Genomic DNA, 20,661 nt, shown 5'->3' with positions numbered 1-20,661 from the left:
TGCATGATGCTGCTTAGTGGTTGGAGGCCTCATACAAATGAGCAGACCCTTTCTGCCTTTTTCTGTAACACCCACTACCATGCTATGTAAATGCTTCCTAGGGAAATTAGATTTGCATAGTAAGATCACTAGTAGACTTCTTGGACTCATCTTCTCCCTGCCTTGCTACAGGAATTCTGCTTGTGATATACATCTATTTTTTAAAAATACTTTACCTTCATTCTTTATGGTAGGAAAGTTTTATAAATGTCCTAAAAGTTGTCAGATACAGTCAAATCCTATTAACTAAAAGCCCCTTTATATCTAGCTCTTACACACCACATCCCAGGCTTTGAAACAAAAATTAGAATTTATTTATCTCTGATTTTTTGGTTCTATATTAAATTTGAAATTTCAGTTTGAATTTGTAACATTCCTTTTTCACCTGTTTATGATTCAAATCATGGATGTGTATAGTTGGTTACCTAACTGACAGTAACTGTTCTTCAAGACGAGTAGTGCACTTATACATTCCTCTGCTCGTGTATGTACACCCAATGTACTAGAGTTGGAGACTTTTGTCAGCAGTGTCACTAGGCCATGGTACCATCCCCTCTACTCATGCTCAGAACCAAGGGCATAAAAAGGGTGGGCTGCTGCCTCCTTCTCCATTCCTTTGTACTGTTGTCTAAGTAATAGCCAAAGTAGTGGGGTAGGGGAGAGGATCGTGGAATGTATATGCACAGCTCATCTCAAAGAACAACAGTTACTGCAGAGGTAACTTTTTTCTCGTTTGAGAGATTGTGTACATATATCTTCTACTGTAGCTGACTCACCAGCAGTTCCCTTACAGGTGGTGGGATTTTGAATTATTTTTTAAAAAGAGATTGCAGCACTGATCTGCTAAAAATTGGCATAAACTCAGGAATCTTGAGACATGGCAAAGTGGTAGTTCTTTTCCAGACACTGTATCGTCATGTAAATGTCCATTATTGGTACATGACTCAGGAAGGCTGACAAAGTATTCTTTTATTCAATTTACTTATTTTGGTAAGATTTATGTATACTTTATTGCTTTTAAATTTCTCTTTCAGCTGCGTGTACATGAATTCTTGAGCTTCTGTTCAGTGATATGGTTTCAGACTTGTGATCTAACAGGCATACTTCATAGCAAACCATATTTCTGACTCATTAATTTTAATATATATAGAACATAGAAAATCAATGTGAATGCTAATAAATACCAAATCATAACTATTTAAGAAGCGTACTTACACATACAACACTGTTCTGGTGTCTCCCACTTTCCCAGCATCCCCTACAGTCAGGGTGTCATATCCTCTTTCCAGTTCAAATTCTTCAAAAGCTAGCTTTATGACCTATTAGAATGAAAAAGATACATATTAAATTATATTATATCCTACAGATTCGGTGATTTGCAATATGTTTAACAAATGTTTTAGCTTCTGGAGTCAAACTGTAAAGTCCTCACTCCCACTGACTTCAATTATTGTTATTTAAATTTGAGCAAGACCTACAGAAAAATAAATGTTTTCATGTTGTCTAAGAACAACAAAGAAGTCTTCAGCTAAAGGTATTAAGGGTAGCAACATCCTTTAATAGTTTTTGAAGTTAATAAGTAAAAATAACATTTTATTTTAGTTATTATTAATTATTATTATTATATACAGACACTGATTTTTCAGCATTGGAAAAGTACGATATACACTGACATAAAAGAAAGCCAATCTAAACTATAGAGTGCTATAAATATCATTATATCTACACATTTTTGGAAACTGTACATATGAAAATATCAGAAATACCTTACAGACTATTTTCAATTTCAGTTGAAATATAAAATAAAAAAGGAGATGAGGATGAACATATATTATTACAGATTGTACACTTCATGAGAGAGGGAGGTAAGGGATGGTACATGTACATCAGTAAGAGAAATCTGAGAACTCCTTAACTACGCCGTCTATAAATTTGTTAACACAGACGACCTTATGAAGAAATTGATTTTACTCAGTATTCAAATATAAAGTTTCCAAGAATTACAATCGTAATGAAAGAAAATAAAAGTGTTCCCTCCAAAAAAATTCATATATTTACTGTATTCCATTGAAAATCATAGTATGAAGTACAGAAATGTTCTTTTCACAAAGCTCCACAAAAAATATGAGTCCAGAATTAGGACCTTATTACAGCCCTGTGTCAGAGTCTGCTGCAATCACTAATATTACTCCTTTTACTACCCGTATCTGTATATCAAGTTTTCAGTAGATAGTCTGTCTCAATACATTATTCATTGTTTCTTTATCTTGATGATGATTGGATACAACAGGACAACCTCTGATCCAATTTCCACGAAAATTTGTTTACAGGAGGGAGCTCTTTTTGCTTATATTTTGGGACTAACAACAGTATCGGGGTCAGATCCTGGCTCCCATAGGTGCCGACTCCATGAGTGCTCCAGGGCGGCCACCGGCAGCCCCCTATCAAAACCTCTCCCTTCCCCAGTGCCTCTTGCCCACTGGCAGGCCCTGTGTATGGATCAGTGCCTCCCTGTGCCTCCCACCCACCATGTACCGCTGTTTCACGGTGCGCAGGAGGCTGGGAGGGAGGACATGGGAGCAAGGATGCTCAAGGGAGGGGGCAGAGCTGGACGGAAAGAGGCAGGGTTCGGCCTTGGAGGAAGAGATGGAGTGGGGGCGGGGCCTGGATCAAAGCCGCGGGTTGAGCACCCCACAGCACTTTGGAAAATCAACACCTGTGCTGGCTCCTGCAATAGCCATTTTGTGTCACTATTGTGGCAAAGACAGCTAAAAAGCTGATGGCTTTGATACCCCGAGTATTCCCCCTACATAACAGAAACACAATAATGGCTCTGAGCCACTCCTCAATAACGCCTGGGAAAAACCTCACACCTCCAACTAAGATCTTAATATTGATTTTAAAAGTTAACTGGTTAAATGATTAAAATATCATTTAACTGGTTAACTGTTAACTGAGGTCATTCTGGCTGGCCTGGCACAGCAGGGGCTGGGGTTCCTCCGGCCAGCTGGTGCAGGCAGCTAGGTCTGGGGACACTCTGGCCCACTCAGGGCTGGGGTCTTGCTCCACGGGCTGGTGCGGCTGGGGTTGGGGTCCTGCCGGTGCGGCATGGCAAGGGCTGGGGTTGCTCTAGATGTCTGGTGTGGTGCAGCCAGGCTGGGGTCCTGCAGGCCCAGCTTGGGCTGGGGTCTTGCAGGCTGGCTGGCACAGCACAGCCAGGGCTGGGTCCCTCCACCAGGCCAGCGCAGCCAAGTCTGAGGTCCCTCCCGCCACCGCGTGGCCACTGATGTTAATGGTTAAGGTTGGTTAACAGTAAGGCTAATGCTAACTGGTTAACCTTTTACATCCCTACCTTCCACCTATCTTCCTTTTTTCCTGTCCTCATGAAGGAATGGGAGGTAAGGAAACAGACTCCTCCAGTGTTGCCCATCATATCCTATTCTTTGCTATGTGGTTCCAAGCCAGGGGCTAGATAGCTGAGATCACCACAAGGTGCACCCTCAGAGAACTCAATGGCAGGCCTGATAATTTCAGGTATAGCAGATACTCTAGGATACCTTGGATATTTTGTGAGCGCTCCCTGTCCTGGTGCATGGACCTTCACTCTCTTAGTCTGCAGCGACCTCTATCGGAGGTTTCTCATGTGGGTTTTCAATGACTCAGCGCTCCAGCCGAGTCTCACACACAGTCTGTATGTGAAACAAAACAGACTCGTCCTGGATTTACAGTCCAACAAGGGCCTATCCCAGTACCCATCCATTGATCAGTGTCTGTAGCCCTCCTTGGGCTCAGTCTTTAAAAACTCCCAACTCTGGTATGGGGCCATACCCCCAGGGCTTCCTTCCTGGAGACACTGTCTTCACCTGCTCTGGGCTTTCTAGTCCCAGCTCTCCACTAAACCATTAGATCTCCTTCTGGACGTATTTACTATTCAATATTCAGCCGCTTCTCAACTCCCTTCCTCAGGGCTTTAGCCACTTCCCTAGCAGCTGCTGGTGAAAGGATCCAGGACCACCCACTACTCCAGGTCCCAGCCTAGGGACCCTATGAATAGCAGCCACATACTTCTGTATCCCTTGTAACTACTCACTATGCTGCTACAGTTCCCTGGGCCACTTACCCACAGACCCACAAATGTTTCACCCTTACCGCTGAAGTCTTTTACTCAGTCCCAGCAGCCAGCCAGGAGCTCTCTCTTGTTTCCCCACTGATTTCCAGCAACTGATCTGTCCTTGGTCCTGCCATTCCTTCAGCCAGCAAGGAACACAACCCTCACTCCTTCAGCTCCAAGCAGCAATTGACTCTTCTCAGGTACTGCAACTTCTTTTATATGGGTCCGCTGGGCCCTGATTGGCTGTTTCCTGCCGCCTCTCTGATTGGCTTCTTCCCCACAGCCACTCTAGGCAGCCTGGAAGACTTAATTACTGCTCCATTATGAGATGGGTGTGATAGAACCACAAGGCCTCCATCAGAGGCCTCTGGGCCTAATACATCCCATCAAAAGCCCTCTGAATTGACCATCAGCATCAGTGGTGCCCACCAAAGTGAGACCACATAATAACCAAATTTATTTATCATTCAATGAGAGATTGAAAAAGTCTGTTCCAGGGTCAAGGCCCTTGTCAGTACTGGAAAATCCATCTGGAAGGAGGAATGCCTATTCCATTATCAGTGCTGAAGACCATGGTAGAGTGGTGCTGGTTCCAAAGGGTACCTGGGTACCAAATTTGGGATGTACAGCATGCCAAGGATGAGGAACATATTGCTACCATTCCTGCAGGCCTCTGCAATAAGGAAGCTGCCAGCTTTTTTCATCAGTACCAAAAGCTATCAATGGTAGCAACTCCACCCCTGAAGCTATCGAAGCTGAGGACTTGGAAACAGCCTTTCACACACCCATCTCCTGAGTTAGTGGGGAGGCTGGGACAAACAGGCAGAATAAGTCAGTCACAGTACCAGGTTTCTCCCAGCTGAGTACCAGGGAAAAACAGAGAGACAGTCAATCTCTGTCCTGGGTACCAATCTTGTGCACATATCTTTGATGAAGATGATAATTAATCTCCCCTCAACTTAAACATCCCTAGTCTGTTCTGTGGATCCTCTTCTGACGTACCCCAGGAGATGTAGATCAACTAAAAACATAAGAACATAAGAACAACTGTACTGGGTCAGACCAAAGGTCCATCTAGCCCAGTATCCTGTCTACCGACAGTGGCCAATGCCAGGTGCCCCTGAGGGAGTGAACCTAACAGGTAATCATCAAGTGATCTCTCTCCTACCATCCATCTCCACCCTCTGACAAACAGAGGCTAGGGAAACCATTCCTTACCCATTCTGACTAGTAACTATTAATGGACTTAACCTCCTTCCCCTTCTTAGGAAGGGATCAGAATCAGCGGATCTGTTCAATACTACCATCAAGGTGGAAGATGGCAGAAGGTAGATGGTCCCACTGGCTTATGAAAGTCCTGGCCCCCATGCAAGCCTCATAACCTGTTCCAAGAAATGCTGCTTCAAGAGAAGGTTTCTTGAAATCTGCATTCTCTTTTTGAAGTAATGGCAGATATAACACTTTTTCTTAATGTGACCTTCCACTAGGCACAGCAAGCAGCAAATATTGGGGACACTGCTGGGGACTGAAATCCTGCATGATAGGCAGTGCTCTAAGAGCCCAGAGAATGCTACACCAGAGTGCTAAGCACTACAAATTATTATAAAAAATGAAGTAAACCAACAAAGAGCTCTAAACTATGAGGACTAACTATTAAGACTATTTACAGGGTGAGGCCCAGATACACAATTGTGATGCAGAGAAGAAAAACTGCAAGGAGGAGACTCATGCACAAGGGTCTCCAACTAAGACTATTGGTGGTAAGAAGGAACTGATCAGGGAGGCACCACCCTTATATAGCCACAGGAGGACCAAGAGAAGGTAAACAGCACATATGCCGCCCCGGTGGGCACTGTTATAGGAAAAAAGTCTCCAACTGCAGTGCACTTACCATGAATGCCCACAAGCAGAATACACATTTGCAACCACTCAAAGAAGAATAATCCTCTACTGTTTTCATCTGATCCTTCAGGTTGTTTACTTGGAAGGTTAGTTTGTCATCCCTGTTATTTATATCGATCAAACGAGTTTTATGATTTTTATTTTCAAGCATGTTTTCTACCATTGCTCAGATGGAGTTTTCTTACTCATGTTGTGTCTTTACTCTGCACTGTGTGGGTTTCACTGGGAGCAGGCTATGTGTTAAAGCTCGAAGCCAAAGAAAACTTCTGCTTTTGAATTTGTGCATTTTTACCTAGTTAAGAATCTTTTTGTAAAAGAACTTTGGTAGATAGAGACTTTTTCTTAGGGAGACTGAATTCCTGTATAGAATTTATATGACAATCTACACCAACGTGCTAGAAGATAAGCCACTTCAGCAATATGTATAAAGGAAAATAAATAAATGTTTGATTTATTATTTGAACTTCTGAATACCTCCAACAAGACGTGCATTTGCCTTGCTGAGTAAACATGTTATCCTGTTGCTGAAACACCTCTTTCTTCAATTCTCTTGCTATAACAGTTGCCCACCTTCATCACATCTGAAACCAGACTGTGAACTCTTTGGGCCCAGGGCTATATCCTCCTATTTATACTAGTGGTACCTAGTACTCTTTTGGGTGCTATATAAACAACAACAATAGTAAGAGACCTCCATGAAAATTAATACAGCTTGTTTCTTGGCAAGTTCTGCCCTCTTTAAAGTATTGCTACACAATTTTCTCCCTTAAACAATTGCAGGATTGTTCTTTCTATTGCCTACACAGGATTGTTCTTTCTATTGCCTAAACCAACACGTCTTTTTCTATTAAAAAATAAAAAGCTGCAAGAATGGTTAGCCAATCAGTTCACCTGCATGGCTGACCATTCCTGAGTATTTGATCTCTATTGTTAAACAACTTATGATTGTTTTAGTAGATCAGATAGTGCTAAAGTAGCATTGTGCTTAATTAATGCAACATATACTCTATTACAGAAGAGCACAGAGAGTAATGAGATCGCCAGTATGGAAACTGTGTTTTTATGTTGCAGTGGGTCTCACTTATCACCTGTTTTAGGGCTGAGGAAATAATTTTTCCTAATAAGGCCAAACTGTCTGAAGCCTGGTAGGATTTGTAGTAATTTTTGTTGTCAGAAGGGGGTCAGGTGCCCTGTAGCCCTGCACTACAGTCACTTAAATGTCTAGTATGGGGAGATGGGCCAGATAACACAGGAAAAGGGAACCAAGTTTAATAAAGTTGTGGCCTGCTGCTTAAAATTCATCCCTGTTACTATTCTCATGCACTTGCATATCTGATCAAAATGTTTCTACATGTAGCTTATATAACTGTGTAGGGATTTGAAATGTTGCATAGAAGACACTTCCTAAGTCTCTCTGAAGATGCACTGAAATCACTATTTATCGTCATAGACTTGTTTTGGGAGGTATAGTTTAGGAGTGGAAAGAAACAACTCTGAAGGTCATTATGTTTAATCTATAGATTGACTCAGAGAGTAACAGTATCTGCTGTAGTGAAAAAGCTTTCTTTTGTGGCTCCAGACACAAATAGTGTCTTATTGGACTAAAGAACTTTTTATTTGTTTTTCAAAAATGAATTATTGTATATGGAATATACTAAGTTAAATAACTCCGTTATAATAAAGATGTAAAAAACAAAACATTAAGACACTGTTCCATATTATTGACCAATACACTCCAACGTTGCCTTTCAAGAAGAAAGCCATTTTAAATGTACAGAATCAAATACCCATATCTGAACCCTGCCCCAGGTTTCAATTGTTATGCTGATTTATAATTCAAAATAACTAATGCACTTTGTTTAAAATACTTGAGTTTAAATATGCCCCTGGATTAATACTGTGTATATTCAGTTTCAAGATGGAGTGACTATTTGCAGATGAGTTACACACAATTAAAAATATAGTGGTTTAATGGAGCCCCTCACATAACCTTAATTATAGTGGTGCCAGCAGGCCTAGCTCTTAAAAAAAAATCATTATATGACCAAACCGTATGCAAAATAATTTTGGCAATACGTCAGCATTCCAGTTCAGTGATCTATTGTGTACTATATGTGCCTTTTATAGCCTGTATTTGTAAATGTGCTGTATGCAGAGATAAAGTGAACTTCACTAGACTGCACTATGTTTCAATAACCAGTAGTATTATAGGCACTACCATGAAGGTGAATACTACATGTTCCCACCTGCTCCTAGCTGCAACCTCTAATGTCTCTAGGTTATAACAATGATTAACATGCAAAATTTTCATTTCTAAGTCAAGAAAAAATAAAGCCAAAGAACAATATAAGAAGTATGTAGAAGCATAAAAGTACAGCTGTTCTCCTTGACAATAAAAACCTAGCTTCACATAAATCATTTTTAAAGCAACGGTAATTAAAGTCTTATTTACCAAAAGAGAGATGACTGAATATATTCTTAAAGTAGTAATGAATCATATATATGCCAAATTTTGTTACATGTTTTGTATTTATATTTCAGTTTACACATCAGCTATGAAAAATCTTTTTAATGGCATAAATTATACAAAAATAATAGGGTTTAATCCATAGTAAGAAGCACAGAATCCCAGTAAATGGGAAGATTATCCATAGGGAAAACACAGTGGACTCGATCACCTATGACAATATGGTCAGAAAATTGAAATCTGGTATTTTTTTGAAGAAATTTTCTTCTATACCAATAAAAAGGATGATCAAGAGAAAGCATGTTGCAGTGGATCCAAGTAGATATGGAGTCAAGAGATTTATGTTATGTTCCTTGGGCTGTCACTGACTCACTGTGTTAACTTGGACAATATAGTTATCCTATTAGCAGTTTCATTTGTACAATGAAGATAATGATGCTCATTAATCTTTGTCCAGAATTTTCAGACATTATTTGAAAAATAATGAAATTATATTTAGCACTTAAGTATCTATATTTTCCTCATCAACACTAGTATCCGAATGCCTCTCACACACTAATAATAATGATAAAAATTCCACCAACACTACTCTCCCGCTTCTCCTTCCTATGCTGTAAGTGAAGTTGATTAGTTTTGGGGGAAGGGTTTGTAGTACTGAGGCATGGGGGGTAATGTTTTTGTATGTGCACATATATATAATGTTTATTGAAAAAATGCCATTTCAAAGAGATTGCATCAATTCCATCACAGACTCTATTGTGTTATGTAATGATTATAATACAAAAAAAGAATAATTGCAAAAGTGCCATTCATGACTCCGTAGTTAATTGAGTTTTGCAATTAAATACAAAACTATATTTGCTTAGCTTATTAAATAATTGATTGGTTAAGATACACCATGTTGAAAAACCCAAGATAGCCATAATCATTCCAAACTACTTTTGGACCCCTAAAAAAATGCAACTCATTTTGGTATCCAAACAAAATACTGCGAAATTCCTATGGTGGCATTAACCAGTGGTGTCTTCTCATTTTCACAACCACCAGAAAGAAATACATTTTAAGTGTGGACCATGTTGTCTGCACTGGGCCCTTCTTTCAATCCATCCTTTTCAAATAACTAGTATACAATGTATATGCCACCTTACATAAACCTGTGCATGTCTGACACATAGATATTTCTTCTTCTGAGTGTCAACAGTGTGATTTGTGTGTGTGTACACACGTTAAGTGCAGAAAGGCCAGGCCATCAGTGTTTTTACAAAAAAAGAGTCTGCAAGCTGTCAGCATATTTTGTTTGAACCACTGACTTCCTCAGTCAATTTCATGTTTTGACAGTTGCTATTAGAGGAAGACTTATAAATCAGATATTCGGTACTGAACACATTACAGAAGATTTTGTTTCCATACCAAAACAAATTTTATTTCAAAACCAGTTATAGTTACTCAGGGACAACAATGTACTCAGCTATAACAAAATTTGCAAAAAAATGTTCCAGCTTTCTGTTGTGTGGAGGTGAGGGTCTCATATAAGCCAATTCAAAATGATTATTTAAGAAAGATGCCAGCCCTGAGACATCTGATAAGAAGCTAATTTTGCTGATGGGAGCTAAGTGAATCAGTGAGATTCCTGGCAGAATTATATTTGCAAAGACATTGAATTGCTGGGTAGTTTTCCTTTCTCTACATTTATCATCCATTAGGATCCTCACCACTGGAAATTAAAAGACTAGAGGAATGGAACAGAAGAAAAGACAGGAGAAGCTGCAGGATGAGATTTTCGAAAGTGCCTGAGAGTACCAGTCTTACTGACTTTCAACAGGTCTTGTGTTTAAGCCATTTAGGCCCTTTTAGAAATTCCCATCTACAATAAAAAGCAATAACAAAGCTAATGCCCAAAGTGAGAACAGAATGTTTTGTTTTAATAGCCAAGTACAAACACAGACTAAACTCTCTCAAATATTTAGAGACATGAAGTGGGTGAGGTAATATCTTTTATTGGATGAACTCCTGATGGTCAGAGACAAGCTTTCCAGCTCTACAGGTAATAAGATAAAGGTACTAAGAGTGTTAAAGTGAAATGCAAGATCGAACAGATAGTTTAGCATAAGTAGTTAGTGCATAGTCTAAGAGCGACCATTCAAACTGAAGTAGCTTATTAATACCCTGTAGTCATAGGACAAAAAATGGGGGAAGAGGGGTAGTGAGTTACAGATTCTTGTAATAAACCATAAATCCAGTGTCTTCATTAAGACTACAATTTATCGGATCTGGCATTGTTCTAAATTTAATCTCCCAGGCTCATCGTTTGAAAGCATTGTGCAGATTTTCTTTGAGGATTAGGACTGACAGATGTTCAAACAGATTAAACATACAATTGCACAAGAGGAGACTGACTGCACAACAACTAAAAGGTGGGGCAGAATTTGTGTGGGCTAACCCAAAGGAGGACAGGGGTGGGCGGGGGGGAGAGGAAGGTGGTCAGAAACTGCTGCAAAAGGTGCTTGGGGGTCAACTTTGCAGCAATGACTTACACCTTCCTCCCCCCTCCCCCCAGAATGTGCATAAAGGTACGAAACCTGGGGTGGGGCAAGTCTCTATGTGAAAGCAGCAAGGAAGCCCGCACCCACCCTCCCTCCCCTGGTAGCCAGCAAGTGGAGGCGAACAGCGGGCTGGGTTTGGACCTGCTGTGGGCATTATGCCAGTTGCCTCCTTTAAAGGGGGGCTGGGAAAGATTTTTTTCCCACACCACCAGAATTAGCTGTAGTGGAGTGTACACCTTCCTCACAATGAGTGTGAGGATGGACCTTTGTGGTGAATAGAAAAGGTGGTAGGCCATATGTCGCGACTTATTTTGTAATATTGGGTGGATGTTCAGTGCAGGTACTCCATAGGGATGGAAACCAGTGACTAGATAAATGGCCTGGTAAAGGTCTTAAAAGGAGGTACTGGATAAAGAAACAAAATGGGGGAGGAGGTTCGGTGACTCCCATGACCAGTATGGCAGGGAGCCACCCCCCTCCCCAGTTCTCATAGCCATCCTTAAGCCTCTTGTAAGGCTGGTTGATGGTAAGATCCAAGCCATGGGTTGGCTGGGGGACCTGATGGAAACCAAAGGGGGGCTGGTGGAAGCCCCAGAAAATGAGATTAAAAATACTCCATGCATGAAGAGACCAATTTAAAATAAATGACATCCCAAAATAAATCATAAATGTCTTTTGAGGGTGTGAAAGTCTCTCATGTTGGCAACAAATACTGGAGCACAAATTCTGAATATAGGATTCCTTCTTAGAACTGAATGCTGTTTGAAGATGTGAAGGGAGGACCTTGAAGCTAATCTGGGATTTTAAATGAGATCTTTTTTAAAAACTAGCTATGGAAAGGCTACTCAATCTGCATAATGCCAACAACAAAAATAAAAATGTGCCCATAAGGCATGAAAAATGACAACCAACACTGATACAATTCAATAATTTTCACCAGATGTGGCCAAAGTGTTTTACAATTATTACTTTCCAATAAGGTAAAATCAGATTCAGAATACAGTTGTATTTACTGAAGCTAGCAAAGCCACCCAATGGGAAATAAAGCATAATTGCATAAACTACTCAATGGCAAGTAGGCAAAATGACATTGACCAGAAGATAAATGGCACTGAACATCACTAGTACACCAAAGACCTTCTCAGTCATTAGGCAGATTTCCAGTGGAACAGCAGAATACCACAACAGAGGTTGAAGTCATGCCACAAAGTAAAATTTAGTACCGGGGCTTCAAAGCCTACAAATATTATACTACTGTATTTATTTTATTTATTTTCAGTTGCGGCGGTATTTGCCTCAAAAAGGTTAGCTTTAGCTGTAATAATATACTACATTTTCCTACCCTGCATCTTCTCCCCAACTGAAATGAGTAGGTTGAAAATCATGTGTGATAACAGAAATATGTGCCTGATTCTGTCACTTATTTTATAATAGGCACCACTTGCTGGAAGTGCATTTGAAACCAAAAAAAGCCATCGTTGCAGTAATGAAGGTAGAAATATCACCATATTCCCTCAAATTCCAAAATCACTGTGATATTTCAAAACGAAAGAGGTGCTTCACATATTTCAAGAATAGGATTCCCTGTACTTCCACCACATGAAGACATAGATGGCTAAAATGATATATTCATAAACAAAGTGTTAGAGGTCATGTAATCATTCTTCTCCATCTCCTTCATTTCTCTGGACTGCACACCACATACAACGCTACCTCAATATAACGCGACCCAATATAATACGAATTTGGATATAACGCAGTAAAGCAGTTCTTCAGAGGGGTGGGGCTGCACATTCCATTGGATCAAAGCAAGTTCAATCTTTTCACCTATAAAACGGTAAGATTTTTTGGCTCCCAAGGACAGTGTTATATCGAGGTAGAGGTGTACATCTTTCAGCTGGAAATATTTGCTTGGAATATCAGAGAATGCATGATAATACTAGGACCACAGTTCCACTGTATGTCTGCAACCAAGTCACTGAGGGAAAGGCATCTTCTAAAGAAGCCCATAGAGCAGGGGTCGGCAACCTTTCAGGAGTGGTGTGCTGAGTTTTCATTTATTCACTCTAATTTACGGTTTTGCGTGCCGGTAATACATTTTAACGTTTGTATGTCTCTCTCTATAAGTCTATAAACTATTGTTGTATGTAAAGTAAACAAGTTTTTAAAAAAAAAAATTAAGAAGCTTCATTTAAAATTAAATTAAAATGCAGAACTTATCAGTTTAGTCCAGTGGTTCTTAATCTGGGGTGCATGCACCCTCTGGGGCAAGGCCGGTGCAAAGATATTTTACGCCCTATGTGAAACTTCCACCTTGGGCCCCGTCCCCTTCCACATCGGTCCATTGAGGGGCAAATTCCTATGAGCCTTTATAGACCCCAGGGGCCAGCCTGCCCAGGGGCTGCTCCCTAGACCAGGTTCCCCCCTCCCCACCCCCTGAACTCCCCTGGAAGGTGCACAGCCCCCCCGTCAGCCCTCTGCTCCTCACTCACCCAGGTGGCCCCCGCCTCGAGTCACCTCACTGGCTTTGCTGGGCTTGGGCTGCTGCAGCAGCTCGGCAGGGAGGAGCAGCCTTCTGGAGGCACCGGAGAGACAGAGCGTCCCGCTTTCAGCAGCAGCGAGCCCCAGCCATGGAGGAGCCGGCATGGTGCAGGGAGGCAGCAGCCCTACAAAGGTGGAGACGCCACTAGAATGGAGCAGCTGCACCCCCCTGCCCAGGCTGTGGCCCTGCACCCCGCTGGGGGCTCCTTCAGACTGCAGTGGATGTATGTGGGTGCCAGCCCCCTTGTGCCCCTCAGTTCCCCCCCACCTAGGGTTATCATATTTCAACAATCAAAAAAGAGGGGAGAGCCCTGCCCTAGCCCCACCCCCATCCACACCCTCCCACTTCCCACCCCGATTGCCCTGGTCAGAACCCCCCCCACTCCTTGTCCCCTGACTGCTCCCTCCTGGGACCACTTCCTCAACTGACCCCAGAACCCCACCCCCTACCTAAGCCTCCCTGCTCCTTGTTCCCTAACTTCCCCCTCCTAAGACCCCCCTCAGGACCCTACCCCCTACCTGTCCCTTGACTGCCCCAACCCTTATCCACACCCCCACCCCCAGACAGACCCTCGGGGATTCCCACACCCCATCCAACCACTCCCCGCCCCGACAGGACCCCCAGAACTCCCAACCCATCCAACCCTCCTCCCGCCCCCTGACTGCCCCCCAGGACTCCCCTTACCAGGCACATGCCAGTCTCCACATGGAAGCAACACTCCACGCGGAGTGCTGAGGAAGTCGGGGGGGGGAGCTGAGGAAGGGGCAGCAACAGCAGCAGCTCATACTTCCGAAAGCCGCAGAACCCGAGGGTGGTGAGGGGGGAGCCAGCCTGGGCTGAGGCCTGGTGCCCCCCGGGGGGGCTCCTGCAGCGGATGCATGCAGGTGGCAGTCCCCATGTGCCCCCCAGTTCCCCCCTCACCATCATCGGGCTCTGCAGCTCCCAGGAGTGTGAACTGCTGCCCCTCCCACAGCAGGCTTAGGGCCCCATGCCCTGGCAGCTCACACTCCTGGGAGCTGCAGAACCCAAGGGTGGTGAGGTGGGAGCCAGGGGGCACACCTGCCACCGGTCTGCGGTCTCATGGCCGGTCTCGCTTAGCCTCCTGCCGGCCTGTGGTTCCATTCACTCAGCTGGCAGCAGGCTGAGCAGGGCTGGCGGCCAGGACCCTGACTGGCAGCCACATGCCAGGCTAAAATCAGCTTGCATGCCAAAGGTGGTATACATGCCGTAGCTTGCCGAACCCTGCCGTAGAGACTGTCTCACATGAGAAGTGGGAGTGGAGTTCCCAGCAGTGGGCTGGAAACAGTTGTGGAGGGTAGAATGGCTGATGCAACACTGCACCAGACCGAAGCAATTAAGGAAGAAATCATCACCTCTGTTGTATGAATTATTGCCGGATATTCCCAGTAAGTTAAGTTAATAAAGTTGTGGTCCAATTAAACCACACCCCTTGCAACTTGTCTTTCTTTCCATACGTCTGGGACAATGAGAAGTGCATGAATTTTGAACTCTGTGTGAGTGGCAGAATACTTTGAGGGAATGAATTAAATTCATGATTACTGTTACTTCAAGCATTTGATAAAAATGAGGTTTTTATGCTAAGCAGCCACTTATTACTCTAAGGTTATACAACCTAACCTTACATTCTCTAAGGCTGTCTTGAAAGGCGTTTAAAATGGCCTTCCATAACAAAGGTCAGTAGCTACTTATTCATTAGTTGAATGACTAAGTGAATGCAAAACATCAAAAATGTTCTTAGTTGATTGTAGATTCAACTACTTGACTCTAAAAAGGGAACAGAACGGGTCTGAAATATTATAAATCAATGAAAGAAAGCAGGTACAGAAGAAGAGAAAATACCAATTCCTTAGGGAAACTAAATTATTTAAACTTGCAAAAAGACCTTTTAAAACATATTTTTACAATTTATATTATTTATAAATTGTAAAAATATTTTAAAAGGTCTATTTGCAAGAGTAATAATTGTTTCCCTAAGGAATTATTTTCACTTCATAGATAAAACATAGGAAGAAATAACATCATCATTCATAGCAAATTCTCCAGCAAGGGAATGAAAAGTTTTCGTTAGAAAGAGCATGCAAAGTTAGACATATGTTAGACACTATTCCAGGGATCTCCTGATATTTTCCTAGACAATAAAGATGATTCAGTACAATTTCAAACTCATTAAAGGTAGTGCAGTTTATGTCTATGTACATTCTTATCCTCCCAAGGAACCTGCCTTTCACCGAAGATATGTAATCTCAGACATTAAAAAAACATAACTGCTATTTATTCAGACTATAAATGCTAAATATAGAAACATTTAGAACCATTAAACTTTCCTGTTTCACTAGTGAAATGTCATGGTAGCAGATACACTGTCAAAACCCAATTTTGTTAACTGGAACAGAATATCGAATATTTTTAGTTTCCCATTTTGCATTATGAAAAAAATGGATTGCTACTGGCTTACAGTCAGTGCTAAGAACTATGCTATTATTAATCATTTGTTATGTGACAGTGTGATCTGTGATATACAAAATAAAGAAGAACTTTACACAGAGGAACTCATGATCTATCTGCAGATAGACAAAATGAAATGTAGCATGAGACCAAGAGCAAGGCTCCATCTTCGAAAATATTTTCTCTCCTCTTTCCCTGCCTCTTTTTAAAATGTGTGTGAGTGACAGCATTTTTACTGAAGTGAATTAGTGTTTGGGCGATTTGTGAAAAAAGAGAGAGTTTGGAAAGTTATTTTAGTGGTTCAGAAAATTAGATCTACTCAAAGTATCTCTATAAAATATGTATTGGGAATGATACAAACCCTTTGAATAATTTGAAATCCACTCATATGTCAGAGGTTCAAAAGACACTAATGGAAATTAAATGTATTGAAATTTCAGTCAGTGCAGTTCAATAATAACAACATTAAGTGGATTTACAATGTCATCCTTAAACACTGCCACTATGGAAGCAGCTTATCACCACACATCACGCTATGATTTAATAACTTCTCATTTTCTGACTTCAGTGGTTCTATGGGTTTGTTGCTGTTTCTCGCATTTCTTAAAGCCAGTTTTTTAACTGAAGACAGGAATTTCCCTGTCTCTGGTGCCATTCATCCCTCACTGGATACTGCTAAAGCATCACTTCGACCTCCCTGGTCACTCAATTACACACCTAAAAGTCACAATTCTCCAACAAAAAAACTTCAAAACCAGACTCCAACAAGAAACTGCAGAATTGGAATTAATTTGCAAACTGAACACCATTAAATTAGGCTTGAATAAAGACTGGGAGTGGACGGGTCATTACATAAAGTAAAAACTATTTCCCCATGCTAATTTTTCCCCCTACTGTTACTCACACCTTCTTGTCAACTGTCGGAAATGGGCCATCCTGATTATCACTACAAAAGTGTTTTTTTCTCCTACTGATAATAGCCCACCTTAATTGATTAGTCTCATTGTAGTTGGTATGACAATACCCATTTTTCATGTTCTCTGTGTATATATATCTTCCCACTGTATTTCCACTGCATGCATCCAATGAACTGGGTTTTAGCCGAAGAAAGCTTATGCCCAAATACATTTGTTAGTCTCTAAGGTGTCACAAGTACTTCTCATTCTTTTTGCTGATACAGACTAACATGGCTACCACTCTGAAACCTTTTAACCAGAAGTAGTTCTGCAAAGAAAATGTTTTTCCTTTGGGATGACTATGTTGCAGAAAAAAGCAGCAGGGTGGGCAGATCCCCCTAGTTAGTAGTTCATTCCAAACTCCCACCCTCAGCTTATAGTGGAGAAACCCTCCTACAGCCTTTGGGGAAGAATGAATTCACTCAGAAACGGCTCCAATACCCTCATCAGTTACAATGACCTTTATCAGCCAATAGCCACCTTTATCAGGAGACATGCAGTCCCAGTGTCCTGCAGCAATAATTAATCAGGGTGCGTACTATCTTCTGGTCTCTGGTGGATTTTCATGTTCAGAGCAGGCCAAAAGGAGGCACATGCTCAGGTTACTTCCTAGGCCCGGCTCCCAACCCAGAGCTCAGACACTTGGCCTGCTGTCTCCCAACAGCAACCACTGCACATGCCCTTTCTGGTTGTCCAGCAAGTTCCTCTTCCAATTTAAGTAGAGCTAGAAGAACAGGAAATAGCTTTGGGATTTCCTGCATGGTTTCTAGCCAAGCATAAATCTACAAGGATGAAAAGGCCAACTTCTGCTTGTTCATCCCACTTTTCTTTTTAATCTAATACATGATCAGTGGAGGAGAGCACAGTTGAAGTGTATGAACATCACACAACAATTCAACACCTGCTTTGGCAAGTAAGTCTTTTCTCAGTAAAACTGACCATATACTGTACATTCATACATTAACGAACAACACTGAGCAATACTGAGTTGTTTAATTACACAAATATTTTTACTGTCACCTTGCTCTGAGTTTAACATGCATACTGCCTTGGGATAAAAATGACTGTATAAAGAATATTATTCAATGCTTTCATTACATGATTATACAGAAATTGCAAAATTTTAATACTCAAGCTTGTTTGTGAAAAAAAAAAAGGTCTTACAAAGAAAGAAATAAGACAGTAGGTATATTATAAAACAGATACAAAAAATTAGTAATTAGATGCCTTCTGTCATTTGGGTCTGTGTTAAAATGGAAAGTTGATCATTTTTCAGCACTGACATTGCAATATGCATGTCTTATTCTCAAAAATCCATTTTCTTTTTGCAGCTGGTAAAGATTTGAAAATAAGCCTTTCCAACAAGTTCATCTGAGTGAAGCCATATAAAAACCAAAGGGAGTTAAAAAAGACAGTTTCAAAATTATACATTTTAAATTCAAAGGTGAAGTCTCAGATTTAGCAGAATATCTTAGCTCAAACTTTGTTGGATAATGAAATGACAGGGCTACTTGGCAGATGTCCACACAGCAGGGAGATATACAAAGACTGCAGAACAGCAAAAGAGACTTCCATGAATGTGATGAAGAGAGGTACGAACCAACCAATAATAAGTGTCAAAATATAAATGAATTAGGAATTCTACAAGACCTAAGATTCTATCAAAATCTCAGAGGCTATCCAAGACTTTTGTTTAGCTAAGGCTCAGCTGAGGTTTCACTGGAGCTGCTGTTCAAGAGATTTACAAAGCCTCACTGATGAAGCCTTTAGGGCCCCAAACCTGCAAGCCAAACAACTGTGTTTGAGGAATTTATAAGTTCAACCAATAAATCCTGTGGAGCATCTAAAAGAGTGAAATTTAGAAAGACTTTGAATTACTCTCCTGACCTAAAGCTGCCCTAAAGAGCTTAACCAGTAACAACATGATCAGCGTATTGTGATCGCTGAGAGATGAACAGCCACTATAGCAGGTCCTTCATGATACCTTTTCTTGCAGCCAGAGGAGGGGAGAACAAAGGTAACTTAATACCTTTGCATCTCCCCAGACATTCAGAGCTGCAAGAAGTGCTCCTTCAGTCAGAATCAGGGCAATTTTGACATATGACTTTTTCTTAACTTATGACTTCTTTGTGCTTTACTGTTTCTACTAGGAAAAAACAAAACAAAACAAAAAACAAACAAAAAAAAACTATTCTACCGTAACTCTATGGCCTTGACTACCCTGGGAAAATGCACCTTGTTAGCTAATATACTAACGAGCACAATGGTAAGCAGAATTTGGCCTTCTCAGAGATCAAGAACAGTCAAGTTAGACAACACAGTTGCTGATTGTGGCGCTAGGGTTAACACAACTATCATGATTTATCCAAGGTCACACAAAAAATTGTGTCTGAGCCAGAATTTGAACACACATCTCCAGAGTCCGTCTACTCCTCTAACCATAAAGACCATTTCCACACCTCTCTGTAGAGATAGTTACATACTGATATCTATAACTACACAGAGCTGAAATTCGTATCTCAGTGTTAGAGCTAAATAATACAAGATGATTGGAATGCCAAATTCACATGTAAAGGATTTCATTGCATGAATTTTCATCTCGGCTGACTTGGTTCTTAAAAAAAGTATTACAAACATTCTTGTGTTACAAAGATAAAAAGTGGACATTTACTAACTGATAGATTTTTATTTATTTATTTATTTAAACCCAGCATTTTGGGCATATTGGCTGGTCCAACCATTTCTCATTTTTTGCCTGAGGACATGTACCCGGAGGATTGCTTTCATATTTGCTTCTTGTTGCCTCTCCAACTGTCACAGCAGCAGGAGGAAGCAAAAATGGAAGGATAAGCTTTAAAAAAATACGGACCATTATTATAATTTTTAAATTGTTAATATTTTCAGAACGTATGAGAAGAAGAATATTTTATATTCATGGTTACCTCTTGACACCAACCATACCAATAATAATATTTAGCATATGGATCCAGTGCTTTCTATCAGCACTTTAGGAACAATTCATCTCAAATAGAGAATGACATTTGCACATGGTAGAGGTACTGTAAAAATAAAAATGAATGTATGTTTTGAGATTTTTTATGAAATTGATTCACCTGTACAATGCTGTACTTTTAATCTGAAAATCTTAAATATTATACACTAGATTTTGATACTTTTTACTAACAAATATAAGATGACTGAGAAAAAATTAATCTATATAAGACACAAAATGGACAGTCCCTCCCACTTCAGTAATCTTATAATTTAAGCAAGAGACAGAGTGGGCAACACACATTTCTATGTGAAAAGGAAATACTGATTAAGAGTTTTCTTTCTTAGTTTCTCCCATTTAATTATTATTATTTTGTTGCTGTCATCAGCTTTCATCTTGCAGTCGTCACAGAAAAATTAACTCTTAAATGAAAAGAGGGTACAATGTCTTGATAAAGTGCAAAGGGAGGGATATTACACGACATAGGAAGTGGTGACATAGTAAAAGGTGCATATATATTCAGGAAGAACAGGCAGGGCAGAAAAGGGGGGGAGTTGCATTGTATGTAAAAGAGGAGCATGACTGCTCAGAGCTCTGGTATGAAACTGCAGAAAATTCTGAGTCTCTGGATTAAGTTTAGAAG

General features: G+C 40.8%; 1 protein-coding gene across 3 annotated transcripts in view; it reads right to left on the bottom strand.

The window, feature by feature from the left end:
• The window catches only part of CSMD1 (CUB and Sushi multiple domains 1), a 1,994,958-nt gene that overhangs the window by 613,543 nt on the left and 1,360,754 nt on the right, over positions 1–20,661 (bottom strand). For all 3 annotated transcript variants that reach the window (XM_050950505.1, XM_050950506.1, XM_050950507.1), the window contains exon 11: positions 1,255–1,358. In XM_050950505.1, the coding sequence (XP_050806462.1) occupies positions 1,255–1,358 (104 nt within the window). The remainder of the gene's footprint in view (positions 1–1,254; positions 1,359–20,661) is intronic.

The sequence above is a fragment of the Gopherus flavomarginatus genome, chromosome 4 (genome assembly GCF_025201925.1).
Source record: "Gopherus flavomarginatus isolate rGopFla2 chromosome 4, rGopFla2.mat.asm, whole genome shotgun sequence".
In the NCBI taxonomy this organism is placed as follows: Eukaryota; Metazoa; Chordata; order Testudines; family Testudinidae; genus Gopherus; species Gopherus flavomarginatus.
Note: the sequence above shows the minus strand (reverse complement) of the source record. Positions and strands in the feature narration are given on the sequence as shown.